General features: G+C 38.0%; 4 protein-coding genes across 9 annotated transcripts in view; 3 read left to right on the top strand and 1 right to left on the bottom strand.

Annotated features, from left to right (window-relative positions):
• Positions 1-155: 155 nt before the first annotated feature.
• LOC551008 (cell cycle checkpoint protein RAD1) lies at positions 156-1,538 on the top strand. The gene is made up of 5 exons (XM_006568211.3): positions 156-385; positions 471-695; positions 783-977; positions 1,048-1,323; positions 1,395-1,538. Exons 1-5 carry the CDS (start codon positions 293-295, stop codon positions 1,422-1,424), a joined length of 819 nt encoding a protein of 272 aa, XP_006568274.1. The 5' UTR covers positions 156-292; the 3' UTR covers positions 1,425-1,538.
• Fabp (fatty acid binding protein) lies at positions 1,463-5,020 on the bottom strand. 3 transcript variants are annotated; one of them, XM_006568150.3, is made up of 4 exons: positions 4,903-5,020; positions 4,716-4,840; positions 2,524-2,795; positions 1,463-2,022 (listed from the first exon to the last, which is right to left on the bottom strand). In XM_006568150.3, exons 2-4 carry the CDS (start codon positions 4,786-4,788, stop codon positions 1,969-1,971), a joined length of 399 nt encoding a protein of 132 aa, XP_006568213.1. In that variant the 5' UTR covers positions 4,789-4,840; positions 4,903-5,020; the 3' UTR covers positions 1,463-1,968. The 3 variants fall into 3 exon arrangements, with proteins under 3 accessions (XP_006568213.1, XP_006568212.1, NP_001011630.1); XM_006568149.3 differs by lacking the exons at positions 4,716-4,840; positions 4,903-5,020 and adding an exon at positions 2,978-3,126; NM_001011630.1 differs by having other exon boundaries at positions 1,875-2,022; positions 4,716-4,912.
• A 2,152-nt stretch (positions 5,021-7,172) lies between these two features.
• Positions 7,173-8,897, top strand: LOC100578801. The gene is made up of 3 exons (XM_003251156.4): positions 7,173-7,344; positions 7,683-7,842; positions 7,913-8,897. Exons 1-3 carry the CDS (start codon positions 7,173-7,175, stop codon positions 8,313-8,315), a joined length of 735 nt encoding a protein of 244 aa, XP_003251204.1. The 3' UTR covers positions 8,316-8,897.
• A 2,075-nt stretch (positions 8,898-10,972) lies between these two features.
• The window catches only part of LOC408690 (calmodulin), a 49,372-nt gene continuing 33,000 nt past the window's right edge, over positions 10,973-27,344 (top strand). Inside the window, exons 1-2 of one of the 4 annotated variants that reach the window (XM_392226.7) lie at positions 10,973-11,788; positions 26,060-26,468. In XM_392226.7, coding sequence (XP_392226.3) covers positions 11,708-11,788; positions 26,060-26,468 — 490 coding nt within the window. In that variant the 5' untranslated portion in view covers positions 10,973-11,707. Of the gene's footprint in view, positions 11,789-21,701; positions 21,825-22,214; positions 22,544-23,483; positions 23,578-26,059; positions 26,469-27,344 lie in introns of those variants that run through there. The other 3 variants (XM_006568214.3, XM_006568215.3, XM_006568213.3) reach the window with 3 other exon arrangements.

Raw genomic sequence — 27,344 nt, 5'->3', positions numbered from 1 at the left:
ATATTTAGTACAGATTAAGGGATTGTCAGGAACAACATATATACTCTTTCCTGACATAAACTATTGTATTTGTGGTTCTTTTAGGTATTAGAATTTCTAAGTTTTTTAAATACTTAATAATAATAATGAAATATTTTTAGGTGTCAAGTATTAAATAATAGATCTTTATTTACTTGCAAACATGTTTTAGCAGCTTGGTTAGCTGCAGTTACTAAAAAAAAATTATCTCATCAATATATAACAGAAAAACAATTTCAAAATTTGTTATTATATCAAGTTTCAAATAAACAATATGTATCCTGAAGTAGAAACTAATTCATTAGTTGCAAAATTAGGAAATCTTAAAACCATAGTACAATTATTAAAAGCAATTAATTTTAAAGAGGTATAATTATATTAAAACATTTTATTGAAATTTTTAATAATAAATAAAGTATATTTGATTTAAAAAATTTATATTTTATTTATAGAATGCTACATGTTTTGGTACTGAAAATGGTTTGAAAATAACTGTAGAAGATGCAAAATGTATGCAAGCTAGTGCTTATATTCCAACTCATGTATTTCAAATATTTAATTTAAAAGAAGATGTAATTTTTAAAGTTAATTTAAATATATTAGTGGAATGCCTTTGTATGTTTTGGAGTAATATAAATTGCCAAGGAAGTTCTGTAGCTTTGCAACTTTTTTATAAAGTATATATATTAGTTAAAATACATTATAAATATTATGAATATAATTAAAATATGTTAAAAATATTAATAAGAAAAAATGTTCAATAGGGTAATGGACATCCTGTAACAGTTCTTATTGAAGAAGATGGTATTATAACAGATTGTTCTTTAAAAACACAAGAACCTGATGAGTTGTTAGATTTCCATCTTGAACCGGAAAATGTTTTGAATAAAGTAGTTCTTCAAACTGAATTGTTAAAAGATATCTTATCTGAGCTTGATTCAAGTAGTGATTTGATTGAGGTAAAGCATAATTTAATGTTTAGTAATTCTATTATAAGCCCTATAATTTTACATTTTGATAATATTGCAGCTATTTTTATCTCCTTCCCCACCTTTCTTTCGTATTAGTACAGCTGGTTTAGCTGGAATTTGTCATATTGAATTACCACATGATGGTGAATTGATTGATAATTTCCAATGTACTTCAACAGCTACATCAAGTTATAAACTTACACATATTAAGCCAGCTATGAAAGCATTATCATGTGCAAATAAAGTTTCATTGAGAACTGATTCATTTGGACTGTTGTGTTTTCAATATATGGTTAAGACTGATGAAGGACATACATGTTATATAGAATATTATGTAAGCTCATATTTACTAATAAATATAATATGAAACTAGATATAAATATAGATACAAATAAAATATTTCAGATTTCTCCAGTGATAGATCCTGATGAATAATTTGGAATGGAGATAGGATGATAAATATTGATTAAAAATTATTTTAAAATGTTCTTTTATTTTATTAGATTTGTAATTAAAGCTTTCCATTCATTGTATCACATAAAAAAAATACCTTTATATGAAATTCAAAACTATTCTTTATTGTGAATTCGCTTAATATACTCACAATGAATATGATGTACATAAAAGCATGTGCATGATATTTAAAGATGCATAAAAAAATATATAAATTTTCAATATATTTTTAAAACTCTATGTAATAATCTTTGTCATACAGTACATTTGTCATACAGTGAATATAAACTAATATTACTTAGTAATATTTCATATATTTCGTAATATCGAGTATTATATTGCGAAAAACCATATCTTTCAAACAATATAAGTGATATTTATACATTCATGTATTATTGTGCGTATAAAAAACGTTTATATTATTTTTTTTTATTTGTCAAAAATATTGTATTGCCATTAGCGAAAAAAATGTTTAAATCATCAAATAATTCATTAGCTGAAGAATTTATTTTCTTAAATAAAATTTTTAATCTTGAATCTTGTATACTCTCGTACATATAATATCATCAACTTTCATGATCTGTAACATGAAACAAAATAATATTAATTTTCATATATGTATATAAAATTATATTTAATATTTAAAATTGTTTTTATTATATGAATCTAAGAATACATTTTTTCATGAATCTTATATTTTTTTAAAATTTTCTTTCAAGTTTGAAACAATTATTAATTCTATTATTGAACTTGTTATTACATTGTTCGAGTCACGAAGAGCACGTAATAATTGGCGGACCTTTTGACCAATGATAGACATTATTATCATTAGATGTTCGCTCTGTTATCTTTCGTTGTGTCATTTAACTCTACAGAATTTCTATTGCATAAAATGAAATTCAATTATTGAACTTATAATTTTTTAATGATCGAGATTATTATTCAAGTTTTTATTAGATTTAATATTTATGAGTAAACCAAAATAATAAGAAAAAAATAAGATATCAACTTAAAATATAAAGATTACATTAAAGATAATTTTTTTCTTTCTAATTTGTTTACATATTTTTTCCATACGTACCGCTTTCATTTCTGTTGATGAGAATTCTCTTTCAATTGTGGTCTGCTTCTCTCCTTTTTGTACTTGAATAAGTTTATTTCCATCTAAAGTGCAGACGCTCTTTACTTTTCTTCCATCTACCGTTTCTTCTTCAAATTCCTCGCCAAGCTTGAATTTTATTTCAGTGTTCTTGAATGGGCTAGTCGTTTTCAACGTATAGAGACCATTATTCTCCGTCAGTTCAACTACAGGACTCACACTACTGCCCACTTTACGTGTCATTATACCTACACCTAAAGAAAAAAAAAAATTATATTTAAAAAATATATAGATTTGGAAGCTCATTTTAGATTTAATTGTTTTTAAATCAATCAAATAATATATCAAAAATTTTAATTATAATATTTAAATTTTAAATTAATATCGAAAACATTTTATGTAAAACAATTTTTATTTAATCGAAAAAGATTTTCACCTAAAGCTTTCATAAACTCGTCAAAATTTTCACTCGATTGGAGTTTATAACGTTTTCTATAAAAGGCCGAAAGCATTTTGAACGAATCAAGCGTGACGCGTCTTCAATGAGAGTAAAGTTAAGACTGAACACCAGCAGTGCTATTATCATATTTTATATTACGAACAATGAAATTAATTTCGCATCTTAATTTAAATGGCAAATACTTAAACTTTGAAGTTTGAACTTTTCTGCGATATTATTTATGATTATTATGATTTTACGATGCATCACGCATATCTTTGAAAACAAAAGTTGTAAAGTTACAGTAATCTTGTTTGCGCGAGTTAAATTACACTGGATATATGATATTTGTTTTCAACATTTTTTTATATGTATATGTAGTTTATAGAAAAAATAAAAGACAACTATATATTTAGCATGATTCATGTTATATAACTATATATCATTGATATTCTTAGTCATACTTCTTAAAGATGATCGCAAATATAAAATCTGAAATATAATCATTGCGAATTTGCTAAAAATATACGTATTTTCATATATCCAAATATTATATAATTTTCAATCGCTCTTGACTCGAGGAAGAAATAATTTATATTCCTTCTTCATATTCGTCAACACTTCAACGTGTGGGCGATGTCGATCAAAATGAATTTGTACTTTTATTTAATTTCCGGTAATCTTATGAAATAACCAGTTATAATATAATGAGAATGCGAAAATATTGCAGACGCTCTTATACAACTGTTGATAGTTATGTGACAAATGAATTATTTGCACTTTCTAATGTTATATTTGTTTGTTTTATCGCATCGACTATCGTTGACAATTTTCTAATGTTATGTATCTTATCCTTTATTTGAAATTCTATTTTATCTTTTACAATATGGTCAATATATTTTTATTAACTCAACTCTATAAGTACCATACATTAGTTCGATTCGACTGACAATTGCGATTTATTAATCTCGCCGGTAAATTAATTCAAGTGCTAAATTGGAGTACAATCGGACTCTGTCTGTAGCACATGGCGGGAATTAAGCGTGAGGTCAGGTCGTTGCACAGCCATAGGAGCATAGTTCAACATATTAAAATTGATTATCTTATTTATCATTACAATACATCTAATATTATAAATGAGATCGTTCGTTTGTAGTCAAATTAAATTTTCTAGTGACGGAATTCCCGATCATTCTGTAATATTAGTAGTTCATATTCTTTAAGTTTATTTGACAACATCAAAATATTTTAAAATTTGTTATTTTATTTTATTTGATAACATTATATATCTATTTAATATTATATAATAGATACTTAAATCAAGTTCATCTAAATAGCATATTAAATTAATCATTAATCATTAAAATTAATTTTATAAGCAATCTCTAATTATATTTCTATAATAATTTTTTATAATACTTTTTTATCAAATTATCATTAGAATATTCATCTTATCAAGCAAAATGTCATTAATGTCATTTTGTGAAATATGTGATATGTAATGTTTTTTATGAATATTCTATTTTAATTGCGGCGTAAAATGTATGCTATTCGACATCAATGATACTGGTTGATAACGTAATCTCTCGGTCAAAATTCGTGCAATAATATGTAATGTATCGTAAATAGAATTTATCGTTGCACTTTCTAAAAGCATGTCTATGTTCAAGTATGACTCATGAAAAAACATTCTTCCGCGTTAAATCAAATTAATTTATTATTTATTCATACTTACCGAGCGCTTTCATGAAATCGTCGAAATTCTCGCTGCTGTACAGCTTGTATCTCTTTCCAAGGAAGTCCGGCATGACGATCGATCAAATTTGTCTGGACTCGAACACGTGACCAAGGAATATAGGTCTGAAAGGACGATTAGTTGTGATTATGCAAAGAAATAACAAAAAAAATTAACCGATGTTCACCGTTTTGTCGCCGGCTTTAGACTGACTAGGATCTGGGAGGACGAAGTGCGTTAAAGGTACACTCTGTCTCAACTGACTATATATATATATCTCTCTCTCTGTCTTCTCCCTCCCTCTTTCCTTTCGATGTCCTCTCTCACTCCATTTCGTTCACCCCCTTTTCACCGTTCCCTCGATCGATCTCTCTTTCTCGCTCCTCTTTCCTCGTGTTTTTTCCATTTCCTATTCGAAAATCTTTTATCTTTGTTCCATCGCGTAGCTCGCATGTCGAACAGTCCCCTCCTGAGATATTCGCAGCTGCTGCAAGAAGTTTTTCTTTTGTTCTTATATGAACTTTGGAATTTCTTTTTCTTTTTTTTTTTTTTTTTTTTACGCGTCTTTTTTGTTTTTCACTTCTATTGTAGTGGTATGGTCATAATAGTTTGTAGGATTATATTGAAATAAGAATATAGCATATTAGAAAATGACGGAATATATATTTAAAAATCAATTAAGAACTTTGTAACTTTGTATTGATCACGTACAATATTTGATGTACAATAAATGTTTATTTTTTTATTTAAATTTTTCTTTTTATGAAAGAATTTTTAATTATAATATATAATATTTTTTTTTGACATTTAATCATTTAAATGCTTGATTATAACTAAAATCATTGTTAAATATTTAATTGTAATATATTTTTAAGCTATAATGTGTTCCTGATCATGCGCAAATATTCAACAGACTATGTCGAAGGTTGTCGTTTATTGGATAACGAGCATTTGCGCGCGATATGTCAAATAATTGTGATATTTTACAATTAAACCAGGAGTTTAATTATTTCTAATAGCGTGTCGAACACATTAAACGATTAATTAGTTTCCATCACACAAAAACTTATATATATACATATTACGTGATCTTTACTTATAATACGTCATCATCATATGATTCAATTTAAAATATATCCTAAAAGTTAATTTCTATTTTCTATTTATGAAAAACATTGTAAACAAAGATATTTCTACAAGATCTACAAAGGAGATAAGACGATATAACGTTTCATTCAATGGATAGCCGGCGTCGATTTCGCTGCGTTTGCCAAACGGCCGGACATGGTCGATAATGGCGCGGTGGAAACGCGACGACGTGACCGCGGCGCGTCCGCGTCCATTCCTGTTCAGCACGGTATCTATGATCGCGTAGCAACGTGCCACTTTCAATATACTTGCACGCCTATTATGTCTGGCAACAACGAAACCTGCGAAGAATTCCGCATCAACAACATCAAAAAACGCAATCCATCGGTAACCATCTCATATTAGCAAAACAGTGTTAAACATTCCCTCCTACTCGTAAAGATATAAACAAACATATAGGTTATCGACTAACTTTTGTACGCAATATTAAATTCTTTTACGCAATATTAAATTATTCAACACATCGAATTTGGATAATTCCATAGGTAATCTATTTATAGTAACGATTTACGTATTTGTTCGGGCACGAATATCGAACTACTCCTACAACCGGTTCCAACCGATCACCGGTTTCTCCGGCGGCATTATTATAAATCCGGTGCGGTCGATGCGCACCAGTATCACCGCATTGGAAATGCGGCGGCGACGACCGGCCAACGAGGACGCGTCGCACACACATTCATGCAGAGGAAAGGAGGCAATCGCGACGTGTTCGTGGGTTTCACCGTCTTTTCAGTCTCGGCTGGTCGGGTAGATTTGGCAACGCTGCGGCATAGCAGCGGCATAGATTCCGCTCCGCAACCGCAACCGCACGCCAGCCTAGCGCCATGATGCCAAACCAAGCTAGCCGTACAACGGTTTCTCCGCAGTGACGCGCAAGCTGCCGGCGACGGCGTAGCGTACACAAGCGAAATCACTTGCGATATCATAACGTTCCGTCCAAAAAAATTCTTTTCCAATTCTTTCCTTGATCTCCGTGCCTCGATTTTCGTCATTAATCACGCACGAGTTTAATCATTTAATCGCGAATCGGCTGATTGGTGCGATCGCTCGTCTTAATCTGAATCGATACTTACATATCTTAATCGTTTAATTATTGAAACATTTTAATCGAGATTGTGCCATCTCTTTTTGCAATTAATATAAGTAACAATTGATTTCTGTTCTTTGATTTACAAAAAAGAAAAGAAAGAAATAAAGAAAAAAAAAGAGAAAGCGTTTAAACTTGTCGAGAGACAAGTAGGAGAAGAAAGGGGTAAAAAGCGGAAAATCTCTAGGGTGAATTTGACCTTCGCGCGACCACACAATATGTTTGATACGGAAAAATTTATCGAGGAAATCGAGAAACGACCGGCAATTTACGATGTAAATCGTAGCGAGTACAACGACCGTAATGCCAAGATGACCGCGTGGGACGAGGTCTGCCAGGTGATGGTACCGAATTGGGCGCTCTTGACGGACGAGGAGAGATACGCAGAAGGTACACAGCCTCTTGCGATCGATCGATCCGGATTCCTCGACTCGTATTTATTCGACCCTAGCACGGATTATCGTGACTATATCCTTCTACAATTTTTTAGAATTAGATGATACAATTTTTTTTTCCTTCGTTCAAAAAATAATGATTATTTAATCACGTAATCCAAAGTAAAAAGAACAAAAAGATTAAAATATCTTTCTTTTTTATTATGATTGATTATTTTTTAAGATTTTCTTTAAGATCGAGGATTATTAAGATTATTAAGATTACAGATCAATTATATTTTCCATATTTATAATATTAAATTTTTCTATCGCGTACAATTTCATAATTTTCAGAAAAAAATTTACGAGGGAAATGGAGAAACATCCGTGATTATTTTATGAAAGAATTGAAACTTCAGAAATCCCAGAAATTAGGGCCAGCTGGTCGAAAACGAAAGAAATATATGTATTTTGATCAGTTATTGTTTTTGATGCCAACAGTGGAAAACAAACGGTTAGTATCATTCAATTGTTCAAGCGTTTTAAAAGTGCATCGTTTATAATTATATTCCTATACATTATAGAAATGCTGGCACTACGTTAAATAATTGCAAATCCGAAGAAAGCGAGGGCGAAGTTGACAATCCAGTGATCGAGGAATACGACGTACCATTGGCCCATGCTGCTCCCTCCATTGCGACAGGCAGGGAATATCTTCAACCTGGCGCGTCCTATAAAATGTGCCCCCGTTATCCGAAGCAGCTTTGCGAAACGTCGTTCACGTCCTTCGATAATGAAATTCACGATATCCTGTCGTCGCACAGCAGCCAACGCGTTCCGTATGACGAGGACGACTACGACAAAATGTTTCTGCTCTCCTTATTGCCGATCATTCGACAAGTACCGGAAGAGAAGAAACTCGACGTCCGGATACAGATGCAACAAGTTTTGGCCCTAGCGATACGTCCTCCGGATGATATGCAATGATAATTCTGATGGTTTGACGATCAATAATTTGCAAATCAAAACGTTATAGATCAGGACACGTGAGTATGCTAGTCCATACAACAAAATGATTTCTTTATTATCGTTCCCGTTAATTACGTATGGAAATAGACAATGATTTCATCGATTCAATGTACACATTTTTGAACTTTCGAATAAGAGGGTTATATTTAGACTGCATTTCGATTGAGTTCTGATAATATCTGATAACATCGTAGATCGTAGATTATTTGTGTCGTAAATATAGCGAAATGATAATATTTGAGAATGTTTCGAACGTAAGTAAGCTTTTAAAAAAAAAAAGAAAACGATAACTTAAAAGATTAAACTACCGAGTACCTTTACCTGTGATATTACGCGAGGAAAATTACTTTTGACAAATGCCGAAACAGAAATAGAATTTATAATGCCTTCTACTCTACTATAGGAAAGATGATATACATAGTTGTTCTTCGACATAGGACATAATATGTATTTTCGTAATTTGAAATAGATATCAGTGATATATTATCTATAACTATCCTATATGAATGATGCGTGAATGGTGGATGCGCGAGATTATAATTGATGAATATACGAAAAGTATATTGAACGTAACGTTACTTTTCGTCGATACAAAATTCGTTTGCGTTTGGACAAGTGTGGGCAGGTGGCAGCACTAGTATCACAATTTCGAACTTTCAACTTTCTATAGCCCGTACAACGAGTATCGAAATACTTAATTTAATTTAATAATTTAGATATTTAATTGAAATTCATTATTTCATTAAAATGTTTACTTAATTTCTGACTTAAAGATTGTACTTGCGATAGGATTTATTATTATACATAATTCATATTTTGTATTAATGGATTATTTATCAGTTTGAAATAAAATTATTATCAAATTAAAAATAATTGAATATACTATTTAATCATTTTATCGCATAAATTTCTCCTTGCACACGCAATGATAAAAAAATTTGACACAAGGAAGTATTAACTTCGATTTATTATTTTTCGAAAAATTTGATGATGACGTAAATAGTTATAATATCATTTATATCGTGATACGCTCAGGAAATTTTTAAATACCACTTTAATGTTAAAAACTTTCAAAAAAATTAAATATATGATATTTTAATGCGATTCAATGTTCATAATCTTCAATTGGAATGACGTATATCTTTTCTACTTAAAAACAAATTAAATCTTAAATCGATTGCCTTAAATTGGATTTTAACTATAATTAATATTTAATATTTTCATTAGAACGTTCGTTCCTTATCTGAAATATGCAAAAAAAAAAAAAACATGGTAGCCAACGTATCATCAATTGAAGACAGATTGTTCATTTATTTTTATTTCTCGCATTATTTTTACAGGATGAAACAAGCGCAACTAGGTTTAATTATCTACCCTCCCAACTTCCGTTGGATAACGTTCTATTGTAATATAACATAAAACAAGATATTCATGCGAGACATTTAATTATAACAGATAATGAGATCCAGCCAAAATTCAAATTCACAATGTTCCGTCCCATTTTTAGTTAGGGTACGAAAGGAAACGAAAATACCATACATCCTCTTCATTTGTTTATATAGTTATTATAGTTGAATATCGATTAAAAATTTTACAACGTAAAAGATTCCGCGGTTTCTGCAATCATTGCTTTCCCCAATCACCGTATAATCTCTATCGTGAATATAAAGCAATTTCAAACGAAATTTTGACCCAAATCTCTTTAACGAAATGTACGAAATAAATTGAATTTCGATTCGATGCGACTAACCTGGGTTGTTCGAACATCGAAACAATGTATTTTGGTATTGATGCGTACGCTTATTAACTTGTGCCCCCTACGCATTTAAATATAAACTGCCCATCATTGGTTTTCCATACAAATTACATGATTCTCAAACACTTTTGAGAATAATATTTGAACAATTTCATTTTACGATGGAACAGAATAAAATTGCGAGCAACTTTTTGCCGTTCGTGTCGTTATTCTCTTTATCATCGAATATCCGAACAATAGGATTTGTATCGTGTCTGAATACCATTGTTTCGTTTCTTTTCTCTCGTTCAACTTTTGATATTCAAAAAAAAAAAAAAGAACGAAACAAAAAGGGAAATCATAAATACAAAATCACGGTACGTTTGAACACAAAGAATCGTTTTTTCTTGTTATACATATTATATTACGCGCAATAGTTCGACGATAAATCTATTTGAATTAAACTTTGGGTTTTGCTGCCGCTTATCGATCGTTGCTTGAAAAAATTATTTTTAATTCGAAATTATTCAAAATTATTTAAATTATTTTTAAAATCTAAGCGTTAAAATATTAGCAAGTAGAATAGGTAACCGGCGTAGAACATCACCCGCGTAAACATGCAAGGGTTACCAGCAACTAGTGGCGTTTGTTGAAACCCAACCCTCGGTGAACCCTCCTTTCCCTTCCATTCACTCCCTTCCTGAATAGACACAGGTCCCCTCTCGATCTCCACGTACCAACCCCTCTCTCCTAGCCGTTTCTCTCACCCTCGTCCGTCCACCGTTCCCCTCTTCCCGCTCTCTGTCTCTTTCCCCCTTCGACACGCGCGGCTTTCTCTCGCGCGCGCGTTCTTCTGCCTCTGGAGCAACTCGCAGCATCCATCGGCCCGCTCCGGACTTCAGTCCATGTCGAGAACGCGCCACCGCCGGGACCCTAAGGACCCTTCGACATTCACGAATCCTTAGATCTTGCGAGCCAGTGGCCACCGAGGCAAACTGTATTTCCAACTATATTTTCCATTCGGAAGCCATTTGGCCAAAGTTCTCTTGCGCCAAATCGTCCATCGATCTTCTCGGCTCAATCTTCTGAAACAAAACATACGCATTTATCAGTCGAGCAACCGATATTCTCCATGATACCAGAAATTTGAATCTCCTCGCTCGAATCTATCTTATGCTCGATCAGCTCGGCGAAATTCTTCCGATAAGCATCTTTTAAACCGTCGAGATCCATCTACGTGCGTGACGAAATCAGAGAAGCGCGGCTGATTCTTTCGGATCGATTCACTTCATTTCTCGCTTCTTCACGGAGAAGAAAAGAAATCCGTGCCGCGGGAGAATAAAGGATCGGCTCGTCTCGTTGGACTCGTTTTCAAGAGAATCGTTGGAATCGAATCGAGGGGATTCGGTGCACTCGATGCGGATAGTAGAAGCAAGGCGTCCAAAGCGTGATCTTTGAAGAAGCGGCAGGTGGAAGAGAGGAGGAGCCACGAGGGCCCGCGAGGAGACTGAAGAAGAGAGATTTCCCGCAAGACTGCCGGGGGTTGTTGCCCAGCCCCGGAGAAGCGGACATCAGGCCCGGATGTTCGCAAGGACGAGACGCCGAAAACGCTGCCATGCTGCAAGGGAAACTATTTACGGCCATCGACAAGTTCCTTACGACATCCCCTTTGGTTAACAAAATCAAGTTACTGATTGTAAGTGTATCTTTCTTCTATTTCTCTTATCTCTCTCTTTTTCCTTCTCCTCTTCTTCATTGGCACGGGTTCTCTCTCATTGAGAAAAATTGAGACACTAGTTGTACCTGATTTAATTGTATTTCTGTTTATAAGATTTCCTCATCTATCCTTGAATCGGATGGAAATGATATTTTGATATATTTTATGTGTGAATTTCTCGATTATTTTAACGGAAAAAGTGCATTAAAAACAGTATATATATATATATATATATATATATATATATATATATATATATATATATGTTTGCGGATTATTTATTTCGATAGAAACGCGGAGGGAAGTTAAAATTCTCGGGTGGGATTGGAATTTTTTGAAAATATTTTTGGATGTAATATACTTCGTTCCATTACTTAATTATTGGAATGAAAAATGCCCAACGGATATGATGTTCCGTTATGAAAAAAATACGATAGATAGATGGTGCTGGGAATAGCGATGGTGGAATGTTAAAAATTCGAGCAATAATATATGTATATTTTACATCGTAATCTTCCCGTGGTTTAATGGATCGGAGAAAGAATGATTTCGTTTACAGGTGGAGAAGAGAATTTCGCGTCTCAGGGAAATGACTCGTGGAAACTTTGAATTTGTTCTTCCGAGTCGTGAATACGTCCAGTCGTGGCGACTTTAATTGCACACAATTATCTAGCTTCACGCTTATTTGGCCATCGTTGCGTCTTTTTGCGCCATTCTAAGTTTTTGCTTTCATTTTTCTCCTTTCCCGAATAATTCCTCGAGGTAATCTTCGTTTGTGGGAACATTTGCATTAAAGATTCTCGCGTTATCAGGGCTTACGCGAGTGAATTATTACCCCTCTCTGTAATACATCCCGACGAGAAGAATTGTCCACGCAAAAGAAACGACACCTCCAAAATCCGTGGAAGATTTAGCAAAAATAACTCGGTTTGCTGCTCGATTCGGGGGGATGGAATTTGATATTCTGTCAAACATGTAATTTCGCGTATGCGTCTTAGAATGGGGCAATGGAACGATAACGGACGGACAGTTAATGCGAATCGATGATGCTCGCGTATCAGTGATAGCCCTTACACGTGAGCATCCCTTGCATCGTGTCAAATTATATATATATATATATATATGAAGATTCGTATCACTTGTTTGCCAGAATAGAATAATCGAAACTCAAACAGTTCGAGTTTCCCTTGTTCTAACTTGTTGCTCGACGTACGTTTCCGATACGGTATCCTACCCTAAATGTTTATTATTGGTTCCAAGTGAATTCCGTATTCCCTTGTCACTGGTAAATTTCACGGAATTCTCTGTCGGTATGTAACAACGACTATAAGTGGGATGATCAAAGGCGCGCGATCTCATCGTGCGTTCTCTATCGTCTCCAAGATTCAAGAATTTGCAACCTCGTCGTGCATATCCCAAGTTTCATTCGTAATTTAACAAATTTAATTGTGGATTATTCCGCGATCGAATGAGATAACCAATAAGAAACGCGATAATAATAAAAACGTATCACGAATTTCCAAATATACTCTCGATCGATTATTCGTCGATTTCGAAAAGATCGAAGCTCTATGTTCGTATGAACGATTCGCGTCGAGGAATTAAATTTTCGTGCATTTTGATTCCTTCTTGCTCCGAGTAATTGAACAGCTCTTGAGCCTCAGTTCGGTCGGATATCATTTGAGAAGGTTTCGGCATTGTTCCTCTGTCGGAATGGAACTCGTAGGGGTTGCTACGCCATTCTCCACGTGCCATTATCATCGACGAGTGTTCCAGAGAACTCGAAATTCCGGGCAGGCATGGTGTCATGCGGGGAGACAAATGGTCAGATCAGTAGGCAGATACGGGACGCCGCCGGAAAGAATGCATAGGTGGGCATCTCGGTTCGATTTCGAACGGGCCCTTTAAATAGGCAACGCGTGCAACGGCCACGTTTGTTGAAAAGTGGAAGGTCCATCGTACGCTTTCATCCGTAAAGTTCGCCACTTTATCAGTTTACGCGAGTCACACAGTGGTGCGGGTCAGCCTGTCGGGCTTCCTCAACGAGATTAGCATTGTGTTGTTTCACTTGAAGCGTCGTTGCGATTTTATTAACCCGAGCTTGATTCTCCGTATCCAACGCTTTGTCTCGCTTTCTTTTCTTTTCTTTTTTTTTTTTTTACTTTTATATTAGCGCGATATTAGATTACCGTTCCGTCTTTTTGTTTGTCTTCGCTGAGTTTAAACTCGGTGGACACGTGTTACGTTTACAGATGGATAGAGAGGAATGATCTCCCCTCTTTAAAATTACCAAAGTTTGACTTTGCTCGAGTAGAAACTACCCTCGAGCGTGTTTTAAACATTTCATCGGGTATTCCGGTTCTATGGCACGTTCTTTTCTCCGCTTCTGCCAGAGATCGCAACAATTCTATCGGTTAGGTTAATTTGTCGATCTATCTTTTACAGATCATCACCGTCCAGATCAAAGATATGTGACAATTTTCTACTAAAAAAGATCTACCAAAAGATCAATCAAGACATTAATGAAACATACATTTAAATTCTGTATGTAGCAACGACGTATATTCGATGGAAATTTTAAGCGAATTTTCACGAATAATATCACGCCACTTGGAAATCGTATCGCGCGACGACACGCACGCGATCAATTATCAATCAACAAGCGCGTACGGTTGAAATGCAAATCGTATTCCAGCCGAATGAAATTTTGTCAAACGTCTCTCCAAATATCCATCTCGAAAATCTCAGCAGGATTTTCCCGCGCGTTGAAATCCCTGGAAGGTCCAGTGTTCCATGCTCGTCGAATCAGTTTCCATCAATTATTCGGTTAACCGATCTGCGAATTATGACCATTATAGATCCAGGCCAGTCGTTAGATTTTAATATTTTACCGCTTTCCACCGAGGGAAACCGTTTATTCTCACCTTTTTTTTCCAAAGTTTATCAGGCCGGTGTGAAATATAATTAATCAAGGAATGGAACAACGTTTGTTTTCGCCTCGATTCGGTTTCGATCGACTATCGATCCACAATGTTTGCACGTTCACGCATTAGCCACGTGTAATTGGTGACATCGGTACATACGTTCCCGAAAGGAATAGTGGCGCGATCCTGTCCGAACATTGTGCCCAAAAACCGGGTTAGATCCACCGCCGTTTCCACGATGACATCGTTCCGCAGTCGCCGCAAAGCGCGCACGTTTACTTTGAAAATGTTAATGAGCCAGGGAAGTAACCGAACCGTTAGTTCATAATTATATGACCGTAGTCTTTGAACTGCTCAAGGGGAGAGCCAACTTATTAACGCCACCGGATCTTCATCCCCTCAAATTAACGAAATGTGTATTTAGGAATTTGGGAGGAAAAATATCTCTCGCGATTTCTGCGAGGAGTGTGATGTATGGGTTGGAGATTCTTTTTTTAAAATGGAAAAGGGGAAAAAATCAGTGGAGCGCGTTTTTTGAAAAAAAGATATTCAAAAAAATTATTATTACATCGTGATTCCTGGAATATATCATTTTCTCTTTGACAGCATACTTCAATGTTCTTTCATTCATTTGCGTTTCACTATGTTTTAACCGGTTCTTTTTATACTGACACGGAGAAAAGGGAGGGAGAAGACAGAAAATGAAAAACTAGTGTGGAAGGTCGAATCTAGTTGGGCAGCTTCATTTTTCGCGATAATTTGTAAGGAATAAATGAACGTTTCGTTGCTTTAATTCGTTCCTCATATATATCTATTTTATTTCTATGGTGAAAAGAAGAATTTTTCTAGTGGTCCATTCCAATATATCCAACTTGATTTAATTCGCCATGTAAAAAAGGTATAATTATCCAAAATTATATTTTTTGTCGACTTACAAGTTACAATATGTACAATTTACGATGGCATTGATCTTTCCGTTCTCATAAAATAAAGAAAAATAAATAAAGATACCTAATATTATTCTTTCCATTTGCCGCTCTCTATTGCGTCCCGTAACGAATAATCAAAAGCAAGAAACGGCTGATGAAATGTGTAAGAGAATAACGTATTTCTTCCCCGATGCGTATCTCTCGAATTCTTTTACCGAGAAATTCTTTTCCCTTCACCGGTGTGTTATCTCTGTACTCTCTTTTTATCGACAATCAAAACACTGATAATAGATGTTTCGATTAGCGAGCGAACACGTTTAATAACAACTACCCCTCGTAAAAATGTTTCATTCGATCGAGTTGAAGGCGCTAAGAATGATCGACGATATATTTATATTCTTGGAAGAAAGGATAAAAACGAGATAAAAAGGCGATGTAACGTTTACGAGGACGAAGAGTTTAATTGATATCGACTCATAAATTTCATGGATTCTCATAACCCGCCGAGTTATCTCTTCATGCCGCGAAATACAAATACTTTGGTTCCACGCGTAAATTTCATTCTCCGCTTTGTTTTCTCCCGCTTCTCCTACTCAGATTTTCGCGACGAATTTTTAGATCCAATTGGAGTCAACAAAGAGACTCGGTCTCCAACGGTTTCTGGATTTATTCGAGAATGTATATCGCGACGAAAATCGATCGAATCTTTCCCCCTCCTCGATATCGATATTCGCCATTATGTTCCAAGTTCCGCCAAACCTCTACTTTCCTCCAAATATTTCGACTGTTCGTGGGCGCGATGTAACTTCTTGCCCGCGAGTTTCCTCTCCCTCCCCCACGAAATTCAATCTTTCCATTTCGAAGATCCTTCCTTCTCGAGATGAAAAATTCTCTCGTAGGAAACCGCTTATCGTCGAAATCGGTATATCGGTATATGAATAACTTTTTTCTTTCCTTTATTATTATTATTATTTTTTTTCTCCGAATTTCGTTTAATCAAAGGTGTTTTCGATTGGAAGACAGAGAGGAAGAGATAGAGAGAGAGTTAAAACGGAAACGAAAGGAGAGCTAGAATTATTTATCTCGATCCACTGTCCTATTATAAATTATTTTGCAACAGCAGCGGCAGGTGCTATTTTAGTACACGTGTATTCTAATTGACCGCGTCACGTTCTCGAATTTGTTCGGATAATTAGTTTGCCCAATATTATTAATATCCAACGGTCGGAAAGGATAACTTGCCGAAACATGATTTTCGAGTAGTATTCTCCCGTGTGTAACAACAGCAACAACAACAAGAAACTTGATGGCGAACGGTGGAATCGCGATAGCGTAGAAAGATATTCTTATTATTCCATTCTAGCAAATAAGCTGTCTTCTATACCGCGATACCGGAATATATTAGGGAAACGAGCCGGTATTTAAATCAGTATCCACGTTCCCACGACTGAAGAAGCGAAAAGACGTCTCGCGGGTAACTTCGCATGGTAACTCTATTCATTGTTCCAAACTTTCTTCGGTGCACGCGCCCAGTTTCTGGGGAACGAGGGGGCGGATGGAAAAATCTGCGACCATCCGTATCAAAACGGGGGGATGGTCGGGGAGGGGATTAGCGAGGAATATGCAAGAGGACCTGGAAAATTAAGGGGGACAGGGATTTCGAGTCTACCGAATAACGAAGGCTTTACGGCGGGACAATAAGATTCGGGGAAAAGTGGAAATTAAATTATATTTACGCGTCTCTCTCAGACGAAAAGTTCGAAAAGGTAGACAGCAATTTTTTCTTTTTCTTCTTTTTTTTTAATCTCAACGGAGAGAGAAAAATTGTCGACATACTGTGATTACTTTTTTTTTATTTCTAAATTTGATCGTTCGAAAAAAGAAAAAGGGAAGCGTTCTATATATCGTAACGGAGATCTATGATGGGTTTATTATTGTTATATACGTTGTTATTATTATATTGTTATTATTACATTATTCATAGAGAAAAGTGAATTTTGTAATTACGCGATGAAATTGACGTTTAATCGATAAACTCGTATTTAAACTGTTTGTTAGAAGGGAAACGAAATGTCCTCCCATTCATTATAGTAGTACTTGCTTCGAAGATAAGATATAAAAGATCGCGGTGATTAAGGTGTTACGAGATTTATTATTTATTTTCGCGATACTTATCTTTATTTATAACATCATCGCGACACGTGAAATTGGAAAGGAATCGCGATAAATTGAAAGGTGAGCCTCGGATACACATCTCGTAGATAGACTATTTTCAAAGTGTGAGGGGAATCGCAGTGCAAAGACACAACATCGATATAAAAATACAACTCATCGTAACGACTGGCCATTTATCGTTGTTAATAAAATATACGAGCATCCGGACCGGTCGTTAGTGATTTACGTAACTCGTTGAGAAATGCGCAAAAGCAAAGTCAATTTCGTAAATTAAACTCCGTCTACTCTTTGCGCCCTCTGATAAAATTACGCGGGTGAAACGCGTCATAAAATTCGCGTTATCTTCGGGGTGGAGAACGATGCGAGAGTTTCGAAGAATGATCCTCCGTAATGCGCATAATCGTATTTCGTCTCGCGATCGCTAATAATCGCGGGTCGCAATCGTTGTCGCGGAGGACGACAGGCGAACAAAAAGCGCGCCATATCTTCCACCGAAGCGAAAAAAGAATGGTTCGATTCGAAAGCGTGATCCACTTTATCAAAATCTACCATTGACACGACATGGGAACATTGATAAAATAATACCCGTATTCTCGATGTATCAACGTGTACCGATCGTGCGCGGTTGACCGGCACTTTCTAATTTTAGACTACTGTCGAACCGAACTCCTGTACCTAGGCAACCGACATGTCAGTCGCGCTAACGTGATTCGTTCGTAAATGTCAGCTATTGTTCGAGTATCGTAAGTAGTAAAACGCGAGATGGATCGGAGGCAATTAACGCGAAGGCGATAATCGCGATAAGGCGATATCCACCGGCAATATTTTAAAATTAAGACACAGTGTGCGACGATCGATCTCGTTTATAACGAGAATAAATTTCACAATTTCGACACTCTGCCTCGTTACTCGAGGAAACAAGAGGAAATTTTGAGTAGAACGTATATATCCGCGCTCTTGTTTATTTTTTTTTTCCTTTTCTTTTCTTTCAAAACAGCGTGAAATTAAATTGCCCGATCGATTTTCGTTGCTTTTCAGTCGTGTTGAATCAATATTTTTCAACCTAGGTTTTTTACACGGAACCTAACTTTTTTTTCGTCTCCTTTTTTGCTTCTTTCATTCACCTATTCCCCGGTCCCAATCGATGCGCAACGTTTCATCTGCATACCCATCGATTGAATATGTAAACATTTCCAGTGTATCTCTGGAACCACCACTTACCACTCTCGACGATCTTTTGACTCGCTTTTATCTCTCGAAATTCGTGCCGCTTTTATCGGGAAATGATAATGAAGCTTTATTTCGAGCTTCGAGGAAGAGAATAACAAGGCCATCCGGGGAACGAAACGTTCTGCCCGTTATGACCGTGAAAATTCTTTGGCGTAATCGTAAAAGAATAATGGGGGGGAAAAGACGCGAAACGCCTTTCTTGTTTAACGCGAGAGCAGGAATATCGAGCAAAGGTAAATCTGTTGGGAGCTTTAACAACGGTGGCGTGGTGGTTGTAAAGGAACGTCCGAGATTTTATGCAACGTGTCGCTCGAAGGAACGGCACGAAACTTGAAAAAATAAAAGGACGCGAAATCCCTTTACGTTATCCCAAGGATGGGACAAGTTGATAACTAGCTGGACTATCCCTGGCCTGTTCCTTCGCGAATAGCGTATTCCTTCTCGAGCTTTATCCTTTGAAGAAAGGATTTCAGCTAACAATTAAAAATCTTCTCGGTAATCGTAGCACTTTTAAACGATTAACGAGCAAGCAACAGCGTACTCTGTAATTAACCAATAAGCAGAGTCGTCCGTTCCTTTTCAGTTTTCAGCGTCGAATTCAGCATTGTCCCCGATTTTCGAGAGCTACCCGGGGACAATTCGACGGAGCTAACGAGTTTTCTCCACGACCAAGCATCCTTTACTTAAAAGCACGCGTAATAAGAAACGTTGCTGACGCAGCTAGATTTCCAAATTTTCTTCGCCTTCCTTACCGATCCGGACAAAAATCAAGTACGTTTCTCTTTCCGTATAAAACGTGTCCATGAAATTCAAAATTCCATTTGGGACATTTTCTTATTATCTCGTTTCACTCATATCGCTCAAGTATTCCATTTCAGATCACGCGAGCAACGAAACGTTATAACAAATATTTGACAGACTCCTCCATATTTGACTTCTCCTTTTTCGACGCGAGTGTTTCCTTCTCGTTAGTCGTAACAAATTTGTAACCCGAGATAGGACGCTTCGGGGATGGATGAACGAGGAATGATTAAACGAGAAAATTTAATCACTTTCTCGTCGTTTCCTTTCTCAACGCACGTTGATTCGTATAATATAGTAGCCGAGTCGGATTGCTTTTGAAAAAGCGTGCCCCGCCTCGAAACACGTATTCGCAAAAAAGAAAGAAAAGCGAAGGAGAAAAGAAAGAAACGCTCTCGAAGAGAAAATATCGCGGCGCAAGATATAAAGCACACAGCGTCGAATCCACGTGCGCGAGGCGACGCTAAATTCCTGCGAGTGTGCGGCCGTACTTGACACGTAGGCCCATGCGTCACCCACCCGCCGGGGTGGGCCGTGTTTCGAGGGGCTCGCGTTTGTCGCCAAGCCTCGAGGCCGGATCATGTATTCGTGTCTCGATCCGCTATTCGGCCGCCCGCGAGATACGCGCCCGAACGGAACAAAGGATTTAATGGACGAGGCGATGAACGGTGTCGTTGATCCGTTGCGAATAATCAAGCTATTCAATGCTGCGGGGGGAAACAAGCGCGTGATTTAAAAGCGCAGAGTGACAAGAGAGTTATCTATCCGTCTATTATTTACTCGTCGTTTACTCCGAGTACCGCGATTGTTCTTTTTTTTTTTCCCTTCTTTTTTCTTCTCCGCCTATCCATTCCACGATATTAAATATATATATCGGGTGATCGAATTTCGTGAAATTCTTTATTAAAAAGAAATAATAATCGTTGGAAAGATTAACAGAGACAGAGGGAAAAATCTTGGGAACGGGAAGGTATTGAGTAGGCCGTGTGTTTTCTTTCCATCTCGTTCCTCTCATCGTCCTCGAAGAAATGTATCGTCAAAAGATAAACCTTTATTCAAGAAAATCGCGATAACTGTTCTTTCAATCGGAGGGGGAGTAAAGGTGTAAAATGTTTTCCTTCGATCGATCGCTGTCGGATTGGCCTTCGGTTATCGAAAAGAATTATCTTTCTTTCTTTAATAAAAAAAGGAAACAGAGAAAAAATAAACGTAATACGAATCAAATTCCTTTGAAAACTTTTGGATTCGAATCGACGTTCGAATTCGGATACGGGAAGGGAGGATTAGAAATATCGGCAATCATTTCCTTTCTCATAAGCTGAATTATGGCGGCGTGTCGCGCGAAATCGGTCGTAAACGGGCGGTCAGCCGCAACGCTAACGAGTTCGCCCTCAACGCGTTTCTCTCCCTTTCCAACTTGCCGATTAATCGGTTAATTCTTGCCGATTCCCTATTAATAGCACCGAGTGGTGGTCGAATTGCACGACATCTGAACAGTTCGTTCCCCTCGTAGCGCGCGGGAGAACAGGAGTTTCGAGACGTTATTTTCGAGGAGGCAGGTCGTAAAGGGTGGAAGAAACGATCGGAGGGAGAGAAGATTGAGCGACAAGAGAGGTATACTTTAACCGCGTGCTCTGATATACTCGGGCTGTGTCTTATCTAGCTATCTCGAGAAACGTTCTCGAATATTAGAAAGACTTTCCCAGACGTGGTCAGCGCAGGCGGAATTCTCGAGGAATCGGCGGTCGACTCCGGTTGATCGAATAATGTCGAGCAGGCAGTTGCTTATTCGCTTGCCACGAGATACCAGCTTGTCGTACCAGCAGTTTGCGTTTATGTAAATTTCGTATGCCGAAATTTGTAGAACGGAGCGAAAACGCGGTAACCACGCGTACACGTCGTCTACAAATTGCATTAATCCGGGATGGAATCGGTGAAATTTCGTCGAATATATATGTATGTATGTATATATATATATGTGTGTGTGTGTATGCGTGTATAATTTCTTAAATATATGCATCCTGATTAAAGATAAATCGCTATAATCGTATCGACGGTACGCAGCTTCGTTTCTTTTGGTTCGTTAAAACGCGATATGACCTGTGAAATAGGGTGTCGATTTTTACAGGGGAAGCATTGAGAATTATGTAAATTTTACATAATATTCGAATCGCCATATTTTACGTTTTTCCCCTCGTTACCCCAAGATCAATTATGAAAAATTAATGCAACTTTCGATAGTTCCGCCAATCTTTTTTCCAGCGAGAGAGAAAGAGAGAGAGAAAAAATTAAACGCTTAATAGCGGCATAAAATGCTATCTCTCGTATGCAGGCCGGCACGGACTCTCGGTAGTCGCATGCAAATCGTCAGCGCGTTCAAGTCAGTCGAAGTTTTCTCGTTTCTCGTTCAATCAAAATACGAGACAAGAGTGATCGAGTGCCGAGTCTTATCGCGCCACCGACTCAACCCTTCGAAAACTTCCTTCTTCCTATCCCCCGTCGACCGCTTTGCATCTCCACAACCTTCGTTCCCTCTCCGCCTTCGTCCACCTTCGCGTGTTTCTTCTCCAATTCTACAAGTCACCCTCAGCTCTTCCTAACTCGATATCCACGCAGCGCCGGAGGGGGAGAGGGAGGTCAAAGTCTCCGTGGCGCAACGTCTGTTTCAACAACAGGTTAGTACTTCGTTTCACGAAACCCCCGTTAATTGACGCGATTTCAGAAACGGAACGATTAACCAACGGCGAATAATTATGCCCGAGGCTAGCCGAGGCGAACGTTCGTTTCCATGACGTTCGTTCGTTTACTTTGATCCACCATTCAATGAAATTCGCACAATTTCCGGCTGACACCGTTTCCGATCGCGCGCTTTTAATTAAAACGTCTTAACCCAGAAAATTGCGCGACCCTCTCCCCGAGCCGATATCATCAGACATTCCATTTTGCGCGCCACCTTTCTTCTCATCGGTATTCAAAGAAAGCGTTCTTTTAATCACCGCCATCATCGCCGCCGCATTCCGACGCCAAGATTCGTGCATCGTCCTCGAGGATCGTTAACTTACCCCTCCCTTCCCATCTAATCGCCTCTCCTCCTCCTCCAACTCTATCTCCCCCGTTGTCGAATCGTTCGGTTGCTCGCATCTAAGACGAGTTAATTAACGCGAGGTTTATTGCCAGCCTCGATACGAGTCGTGGTCGTTGCCCTCCTCGTTCGCCACTCTTTCGAAAGAGGGGCCACGATAAGGGGGACGATAATGGTTGATAGCAGCTGTGATGCGGTACGGTAAGTCTCACGGACGAGAGACCTCCAACTTGTCGTGCGATTAGTCCAGTCGTTGTCGCTAATCGAGTTTCCACGAGGGAGGAAATAATCGAGAGCGGTCCGAGAAGGTTATCGACGATGCGCGTGTCATCGGGCCGCTTCGATGTATATACACGTGATTGAGAGAGAGAGAGAGAGAAAACTGGCCGCGTTTTCGAGAAAAGTGATGACGGAGCGGCGAATCCCACGACTTCCGGCTTAATTCCGCGGAAACGATGTTTCGAAAGATCGGTGGCAATGCAATTTCCAACCGTTGGAAAGCCAAGGGGGATGGAATTTGCGCGTGTATCGCCCTGTTATTTCATTAGCCGATTACTGGACCATCTGGACCTCGGAAGGAGATGCGTAATCGAGTTATCTGCAATGATAGATTGCAACGGGCAGCCGGTAATTCTTCTTTCGATCCCCTTACCTGAGATTTTCTAGTTTCTAGCGAGTCTCGAGGGAAGAAAAAGGGTTTCGCGTTTAGATAACAGGCGTTTGTTGGACCCAGTGGCTTATTTTTTGCACCGATTTGCTTTTCGAGTTTCGGCCGAAGGAATTTTAATTACGCGGCTAATTAAAGACAACCGTCCGATAACGGTTAATCGGGGAGAGGGGAGGGGAAAAAAAAAAGGAATGGCTAACGAGCGATTACGGGAGGAAGGATTAAAACCGCTTTTATAATTAGGTATCGAAGACACGCCCTTTTATGCGGTCGGCGAAGACGAGGCAGAAACGAGAAATCCGCGCTCGGATCGAGGATGGAATTTGAACCCCTTCTCCTCTCCCCCTTGGAAGGGGGAGAATGGTTCACCTTGTCCACAATGGGCGGCAGCGATGAAATGTAATTTAAACGGGCGCACGATCCGAGGAATCGTGGAAATTCGGAGGACACAAAACTGTCACGAGCGATCGGCCACCGCGTGACGAGTTAACGAGAATTCGATTTCATCGCCCCTCTTTTGCAACGATAGAAACTCCTCGAGGAGTTTTTCATTCGTGGTTATAAAATTTATCGTTAAAAATTCACTGTAAAAAAAAAAGTAGAGGGAGAAGGGGCAAGAAAAGAAAGAAAAGAAAGAGAAGGGAAAAAAGAAATTTCCAAACTTTCTCCGTCGGTTCGCTTTAAATTTCGAAAGTCCTTCACGAACGTGATTCTCTAGATCTGACCAGGATCCGTTAAAGCTGCGCGGAATTCAATAAATCGAACGTCCCTCTCCTCGTCCGTTCGAATCGAAATTTTGATTCCTCCTCGGAATCTGGGCAAACGAAAAGAAAAAAAAAGGAAAAATTTAATTCGTTCCTATTTCCAGTTGGAGAATATTTTCGCGAGAGCGAAAATTACGAGCGTCCATTACTCTTTCGCTCGAGAATATGAAATTTATAGCGGTCGCATGCACGAGCTTGATTTTAGCGAAAGATTGTGGCGCCGATCCGCGGCCCCGGGCTATGTTTTTCTCGTTTTGACGGCAATTTGCAACGAGCAGCAGTCTGATCCCAGGTTTATCGTCGCCGTGACGTGTATGCATTATGTCGATATTCCGCCACGTCGTGCCAGGGAGAGAGAGCCTTTTATCGCCGCCGAGTAACGCGGAGCTTCGCTTATTCTTTAAATAGAGTTAACCGCCTTCGTAACTTCCTTTCTGCCGCTCGAAATACACTCCGCCATTTTCTGCCATGTTCCTTTCATAAATCAATTCGATTCAAAGTTAAGCTCTTTCATTTATTAAATCCACACGTACACATACTTCAATTACATCGTAATTGACAAACTTTCTCGCCGACTTATCCTATATTCTTTTTCTTTTTTTTTTTTTAATTCCTTTAACGAGAATAAAATCAAGAATAAAGTTAAAATTTATCGCTCGATAGAGAGAATCGGGATCAATTCTGAAAATCGATATCCAATTCAATCGGGCAAATTAACTAATAGTTTTACGAGATCCTCGTGTCGAAATCTGATCGACCTCGGCGTGATACGGACCGCATCAATTACTCCCATCAATTACACTCGGTGTTGATATTGCCTGCGATATATCGTCGCATGGATGAGGCGAGTGCGAAGCCGGCCATCAAGGCGTGACACGATTACCGAGAACAGCGCGAAAACACGTTTGTGGTTGTCCTTCTAAGCCGCACGACCGATAAACTTCGCACGATGATACGGTTGCGGTACGTGTCTACAAGTTTATAGCCACGAAACTACGAATACCTGACATTTCGCGATCGTTACCGTTCGGATCCGTGCCCCATTTTTCGCTCCACTTCCACCTGGACCAATTCCGCCTCTTAGTTCTCGCGTACCACACTCTCGAACCCAACTATTTGGCCGGCCAAATCTCATTCGACGCGTTTCGTTTCGCGAGCGAGAGAAACGGATCGACAGATTCGTAAAATAAAAAGGGCAAAAGGAGAGGTCGCCACTGCTCGGTTAGGAAACATAATTTCTCGGCTTTCTCTCTCTCTCTCTCGCTCGATTCAATATCCCCATTCTTCGTCCCATTGTTTTCCCCGTGTCGTGAACCGTGTCCATCGTTACGTGCGTCGTGTGCCACCTGTGGCTAGCCCGATCCGTCGTCCATTGGAAAACGATTTAAATCACGATTCTTTTTTCCTTTCTTTCTTTCTTTCTTTCTCTCGCAATTGCGAACTAGCTTTCGCAACTCGTTTTTCCCCTTCTCCTTTTTCTCTTCCTTTCCTCGAAGAACAAATCGCACAAAAATCTCCTCTCCAAAAAATTTCCTCACGAGCTTCCCTCGAGAGAATCCGTGCTGATCCTCTCCTTGGAGCGGGAATTTCAAAATTCTCTTCAAAATTTCTACAGCGCGTGAATGAAAAAAAAAAAAAAATGTAAAATTGACAAAGTCGGAACGAAAATTGTTCGCAGACGAGACAGAGCAGCGGGACGGTAGGGAACGGCGAGGGGCAAGAAGGGACGACGAGCAGCTGTTCCCCGAGGACGTCGACGGCCACGATAACGATGACGATGACGACCACGCCGACAACCCCGACGTCCACGTCCACGATGACTGTGACGTCAATGGCAACGGCATTCGTGCCCGCGGAATCAGAGGCGTCGATATCGTCGACAGAGCAGCAGAGGGAGCAGCAATGCCACGCGCCAGCCACCGCGCCGGCCACGTCGTCCACCACGTCGCACATCACGGCCTCCTCGTCCACGGAGGCCGGCAAATTGTCGACCAACGTCCTCTTCTCCTTACCTGCGTCGCCGAAAAAATCCGCCTCTGAGTCGTCCACCAAGATACCGAGCAATATATCCAAATCTCAAATGAAAGGTGAGTGATTAATAATCAAATGTGAAAATGGTCGATTCAAACGTTTTATTGGTAATTACATAAGGTTTTTTTTAATTAAAATCTTATTATTCGATGGAACTTTTTTGAAAGAAACGAAACGGATTCATGTTAATTACGTCGAAGCTGCTTTTCCATCCGTGTTAATGGATGCGGACGAAACAACGAAATGAAGATTTTCTGTTCAAATTTTCGAGCCCCGTAAAATGTGATATTATACGGGGTAACGCTTAATACAAATTTAATTCAACGAAACTTAACAATATCCGTTCACGATTCATCTTCTGTATTGTATTTCGATAACGGTTACGAATATGGGATATTATTCCTGGAATTATTACATATGTATATATATCGAGGATATTTCATCAGGCGCGAAATAAATATCATGATCCAAGCAATGTTTTTTTAAATCGTATTGCGCGGAATTTAAATCGCGCTTTAAATAACAACGCGATGTAAGTTTTATAGTTGAATCCGGTGTAATAAAATTGTTTCCATTTTAAATACGCAAACCTCTCTGTCATTTGCAATGATTAATTAGCGAGTATTTTCATTTCGTTATATTCATAATTCCGATCCATTCCGCGAGAATGAAAATCCAGGTACATGCGCTGACAATCACAATCTATTGTTTATAAATTGAGTTGCAAGTATCATTGTCTTTCAAATATTTATCCATATCACTTTGACCTGTTACTATCAATTTAATTAACATCGCTTTCGCGTTGTTGCGTCCCGACAAATGTGTTTTCATTGAAAATTATAATACCAAACAGAGAAGAACACTGGCGAGAGATAGAGAGGTACCAAATGCAACGTATTTTTTTTCTCCCCCCCCTCTTTTAATTAATCATT

This window comes from Apis mellifera, linkage group LG2 (assembly GCF_003254395.2).
Source record: "Apis mellifera strain DH4 linkage group LG2, Amel_HAv3.1, whole genome shotgun sequence".
Taxonomy (NCBI): Eukaryota; Metazoa; Arthropoda; class Insecta; order Hymenoptera; family Apidae; genus Apis; species Apis mellifera.
The sequence above is the reverse complement of the archived record's forward strand: the minus strand, read 5'-3'. Positions and strand labels throughout refer to the sequence as shown.

What these genes read in the sequence shown, in the direction of transcription:
- LOC551008 (XM_006568211.3), top strand. Translation starts at nt 293, where the DNA reads ATGTATCCTGAAGTAGAAACTAATTCATTAGTTGCAAAATTAGGAAAT. An exon ending in AAGCAATTAATTTTAAAGAG is followed by an intron (nt 386 to 470) that starts GTATAATTATAT and finishes TTTTATTTATAG; the next exon opens with AATGCTACATGTTTTGGTAC. An exon ending in CAAGTAGTGATTTGATTGAG is followed by an intron (nt 978 to 1,047) that starts GTAAAGCATAAT and finishes ATAATATTGCAG; the next exon opens with CTATTTTTATCTCCTTCCCC.
- LOC100578801 (XM_003251156.4), top strand. Translation starts at nt 7,173, where the DNA reads ATGTTTGATACGGAAAAATTTATCGAGGAAATCGAGAAACGACCGGCA. An exon ending in CGAGGAGAGATACGCAGAAG is followed by an intron (nt 7,345 to 7,682) that starts GTACACAGCCTC and finishes CATAATTTTCAG; the next exon opens with AAAAAAATTTACGAGGGAAA. An exon ending in CCAACAGTGGAAAACAAACG is followed by an intron (nt 7,843 to 7,912) that starts GTTAGTATCATT and finishes TATACATTATAG; the next exon opens with AAATGCTGGCACTACGTTAA.
- Fabp (XM_006568149.3), bottom strand. Translation starts at nt 3,053, where the DNA reads ATGCTTTCGGCCTTTTATAGAAAACGTTATAAACTCCAATCGAGTGAA. An exon ending in CGAGTTTATGAAAGCTTTAG is followed by an intron (nt 2,796 to 2,977) that starts GTGAAAATCTTT and finishes TTTTTTCTTTAG; the next exon opens with GTGTAGGTATAATGACACGT. An exon ending in CATCAACAGAAATGAAAGCG is followed by an intron (nt 2,023 to 2,523) that starts GTACGTATGGAA and finishes TTCATGTTACAG; the next exon opens with ATCATGAAAGTTGATGATAT.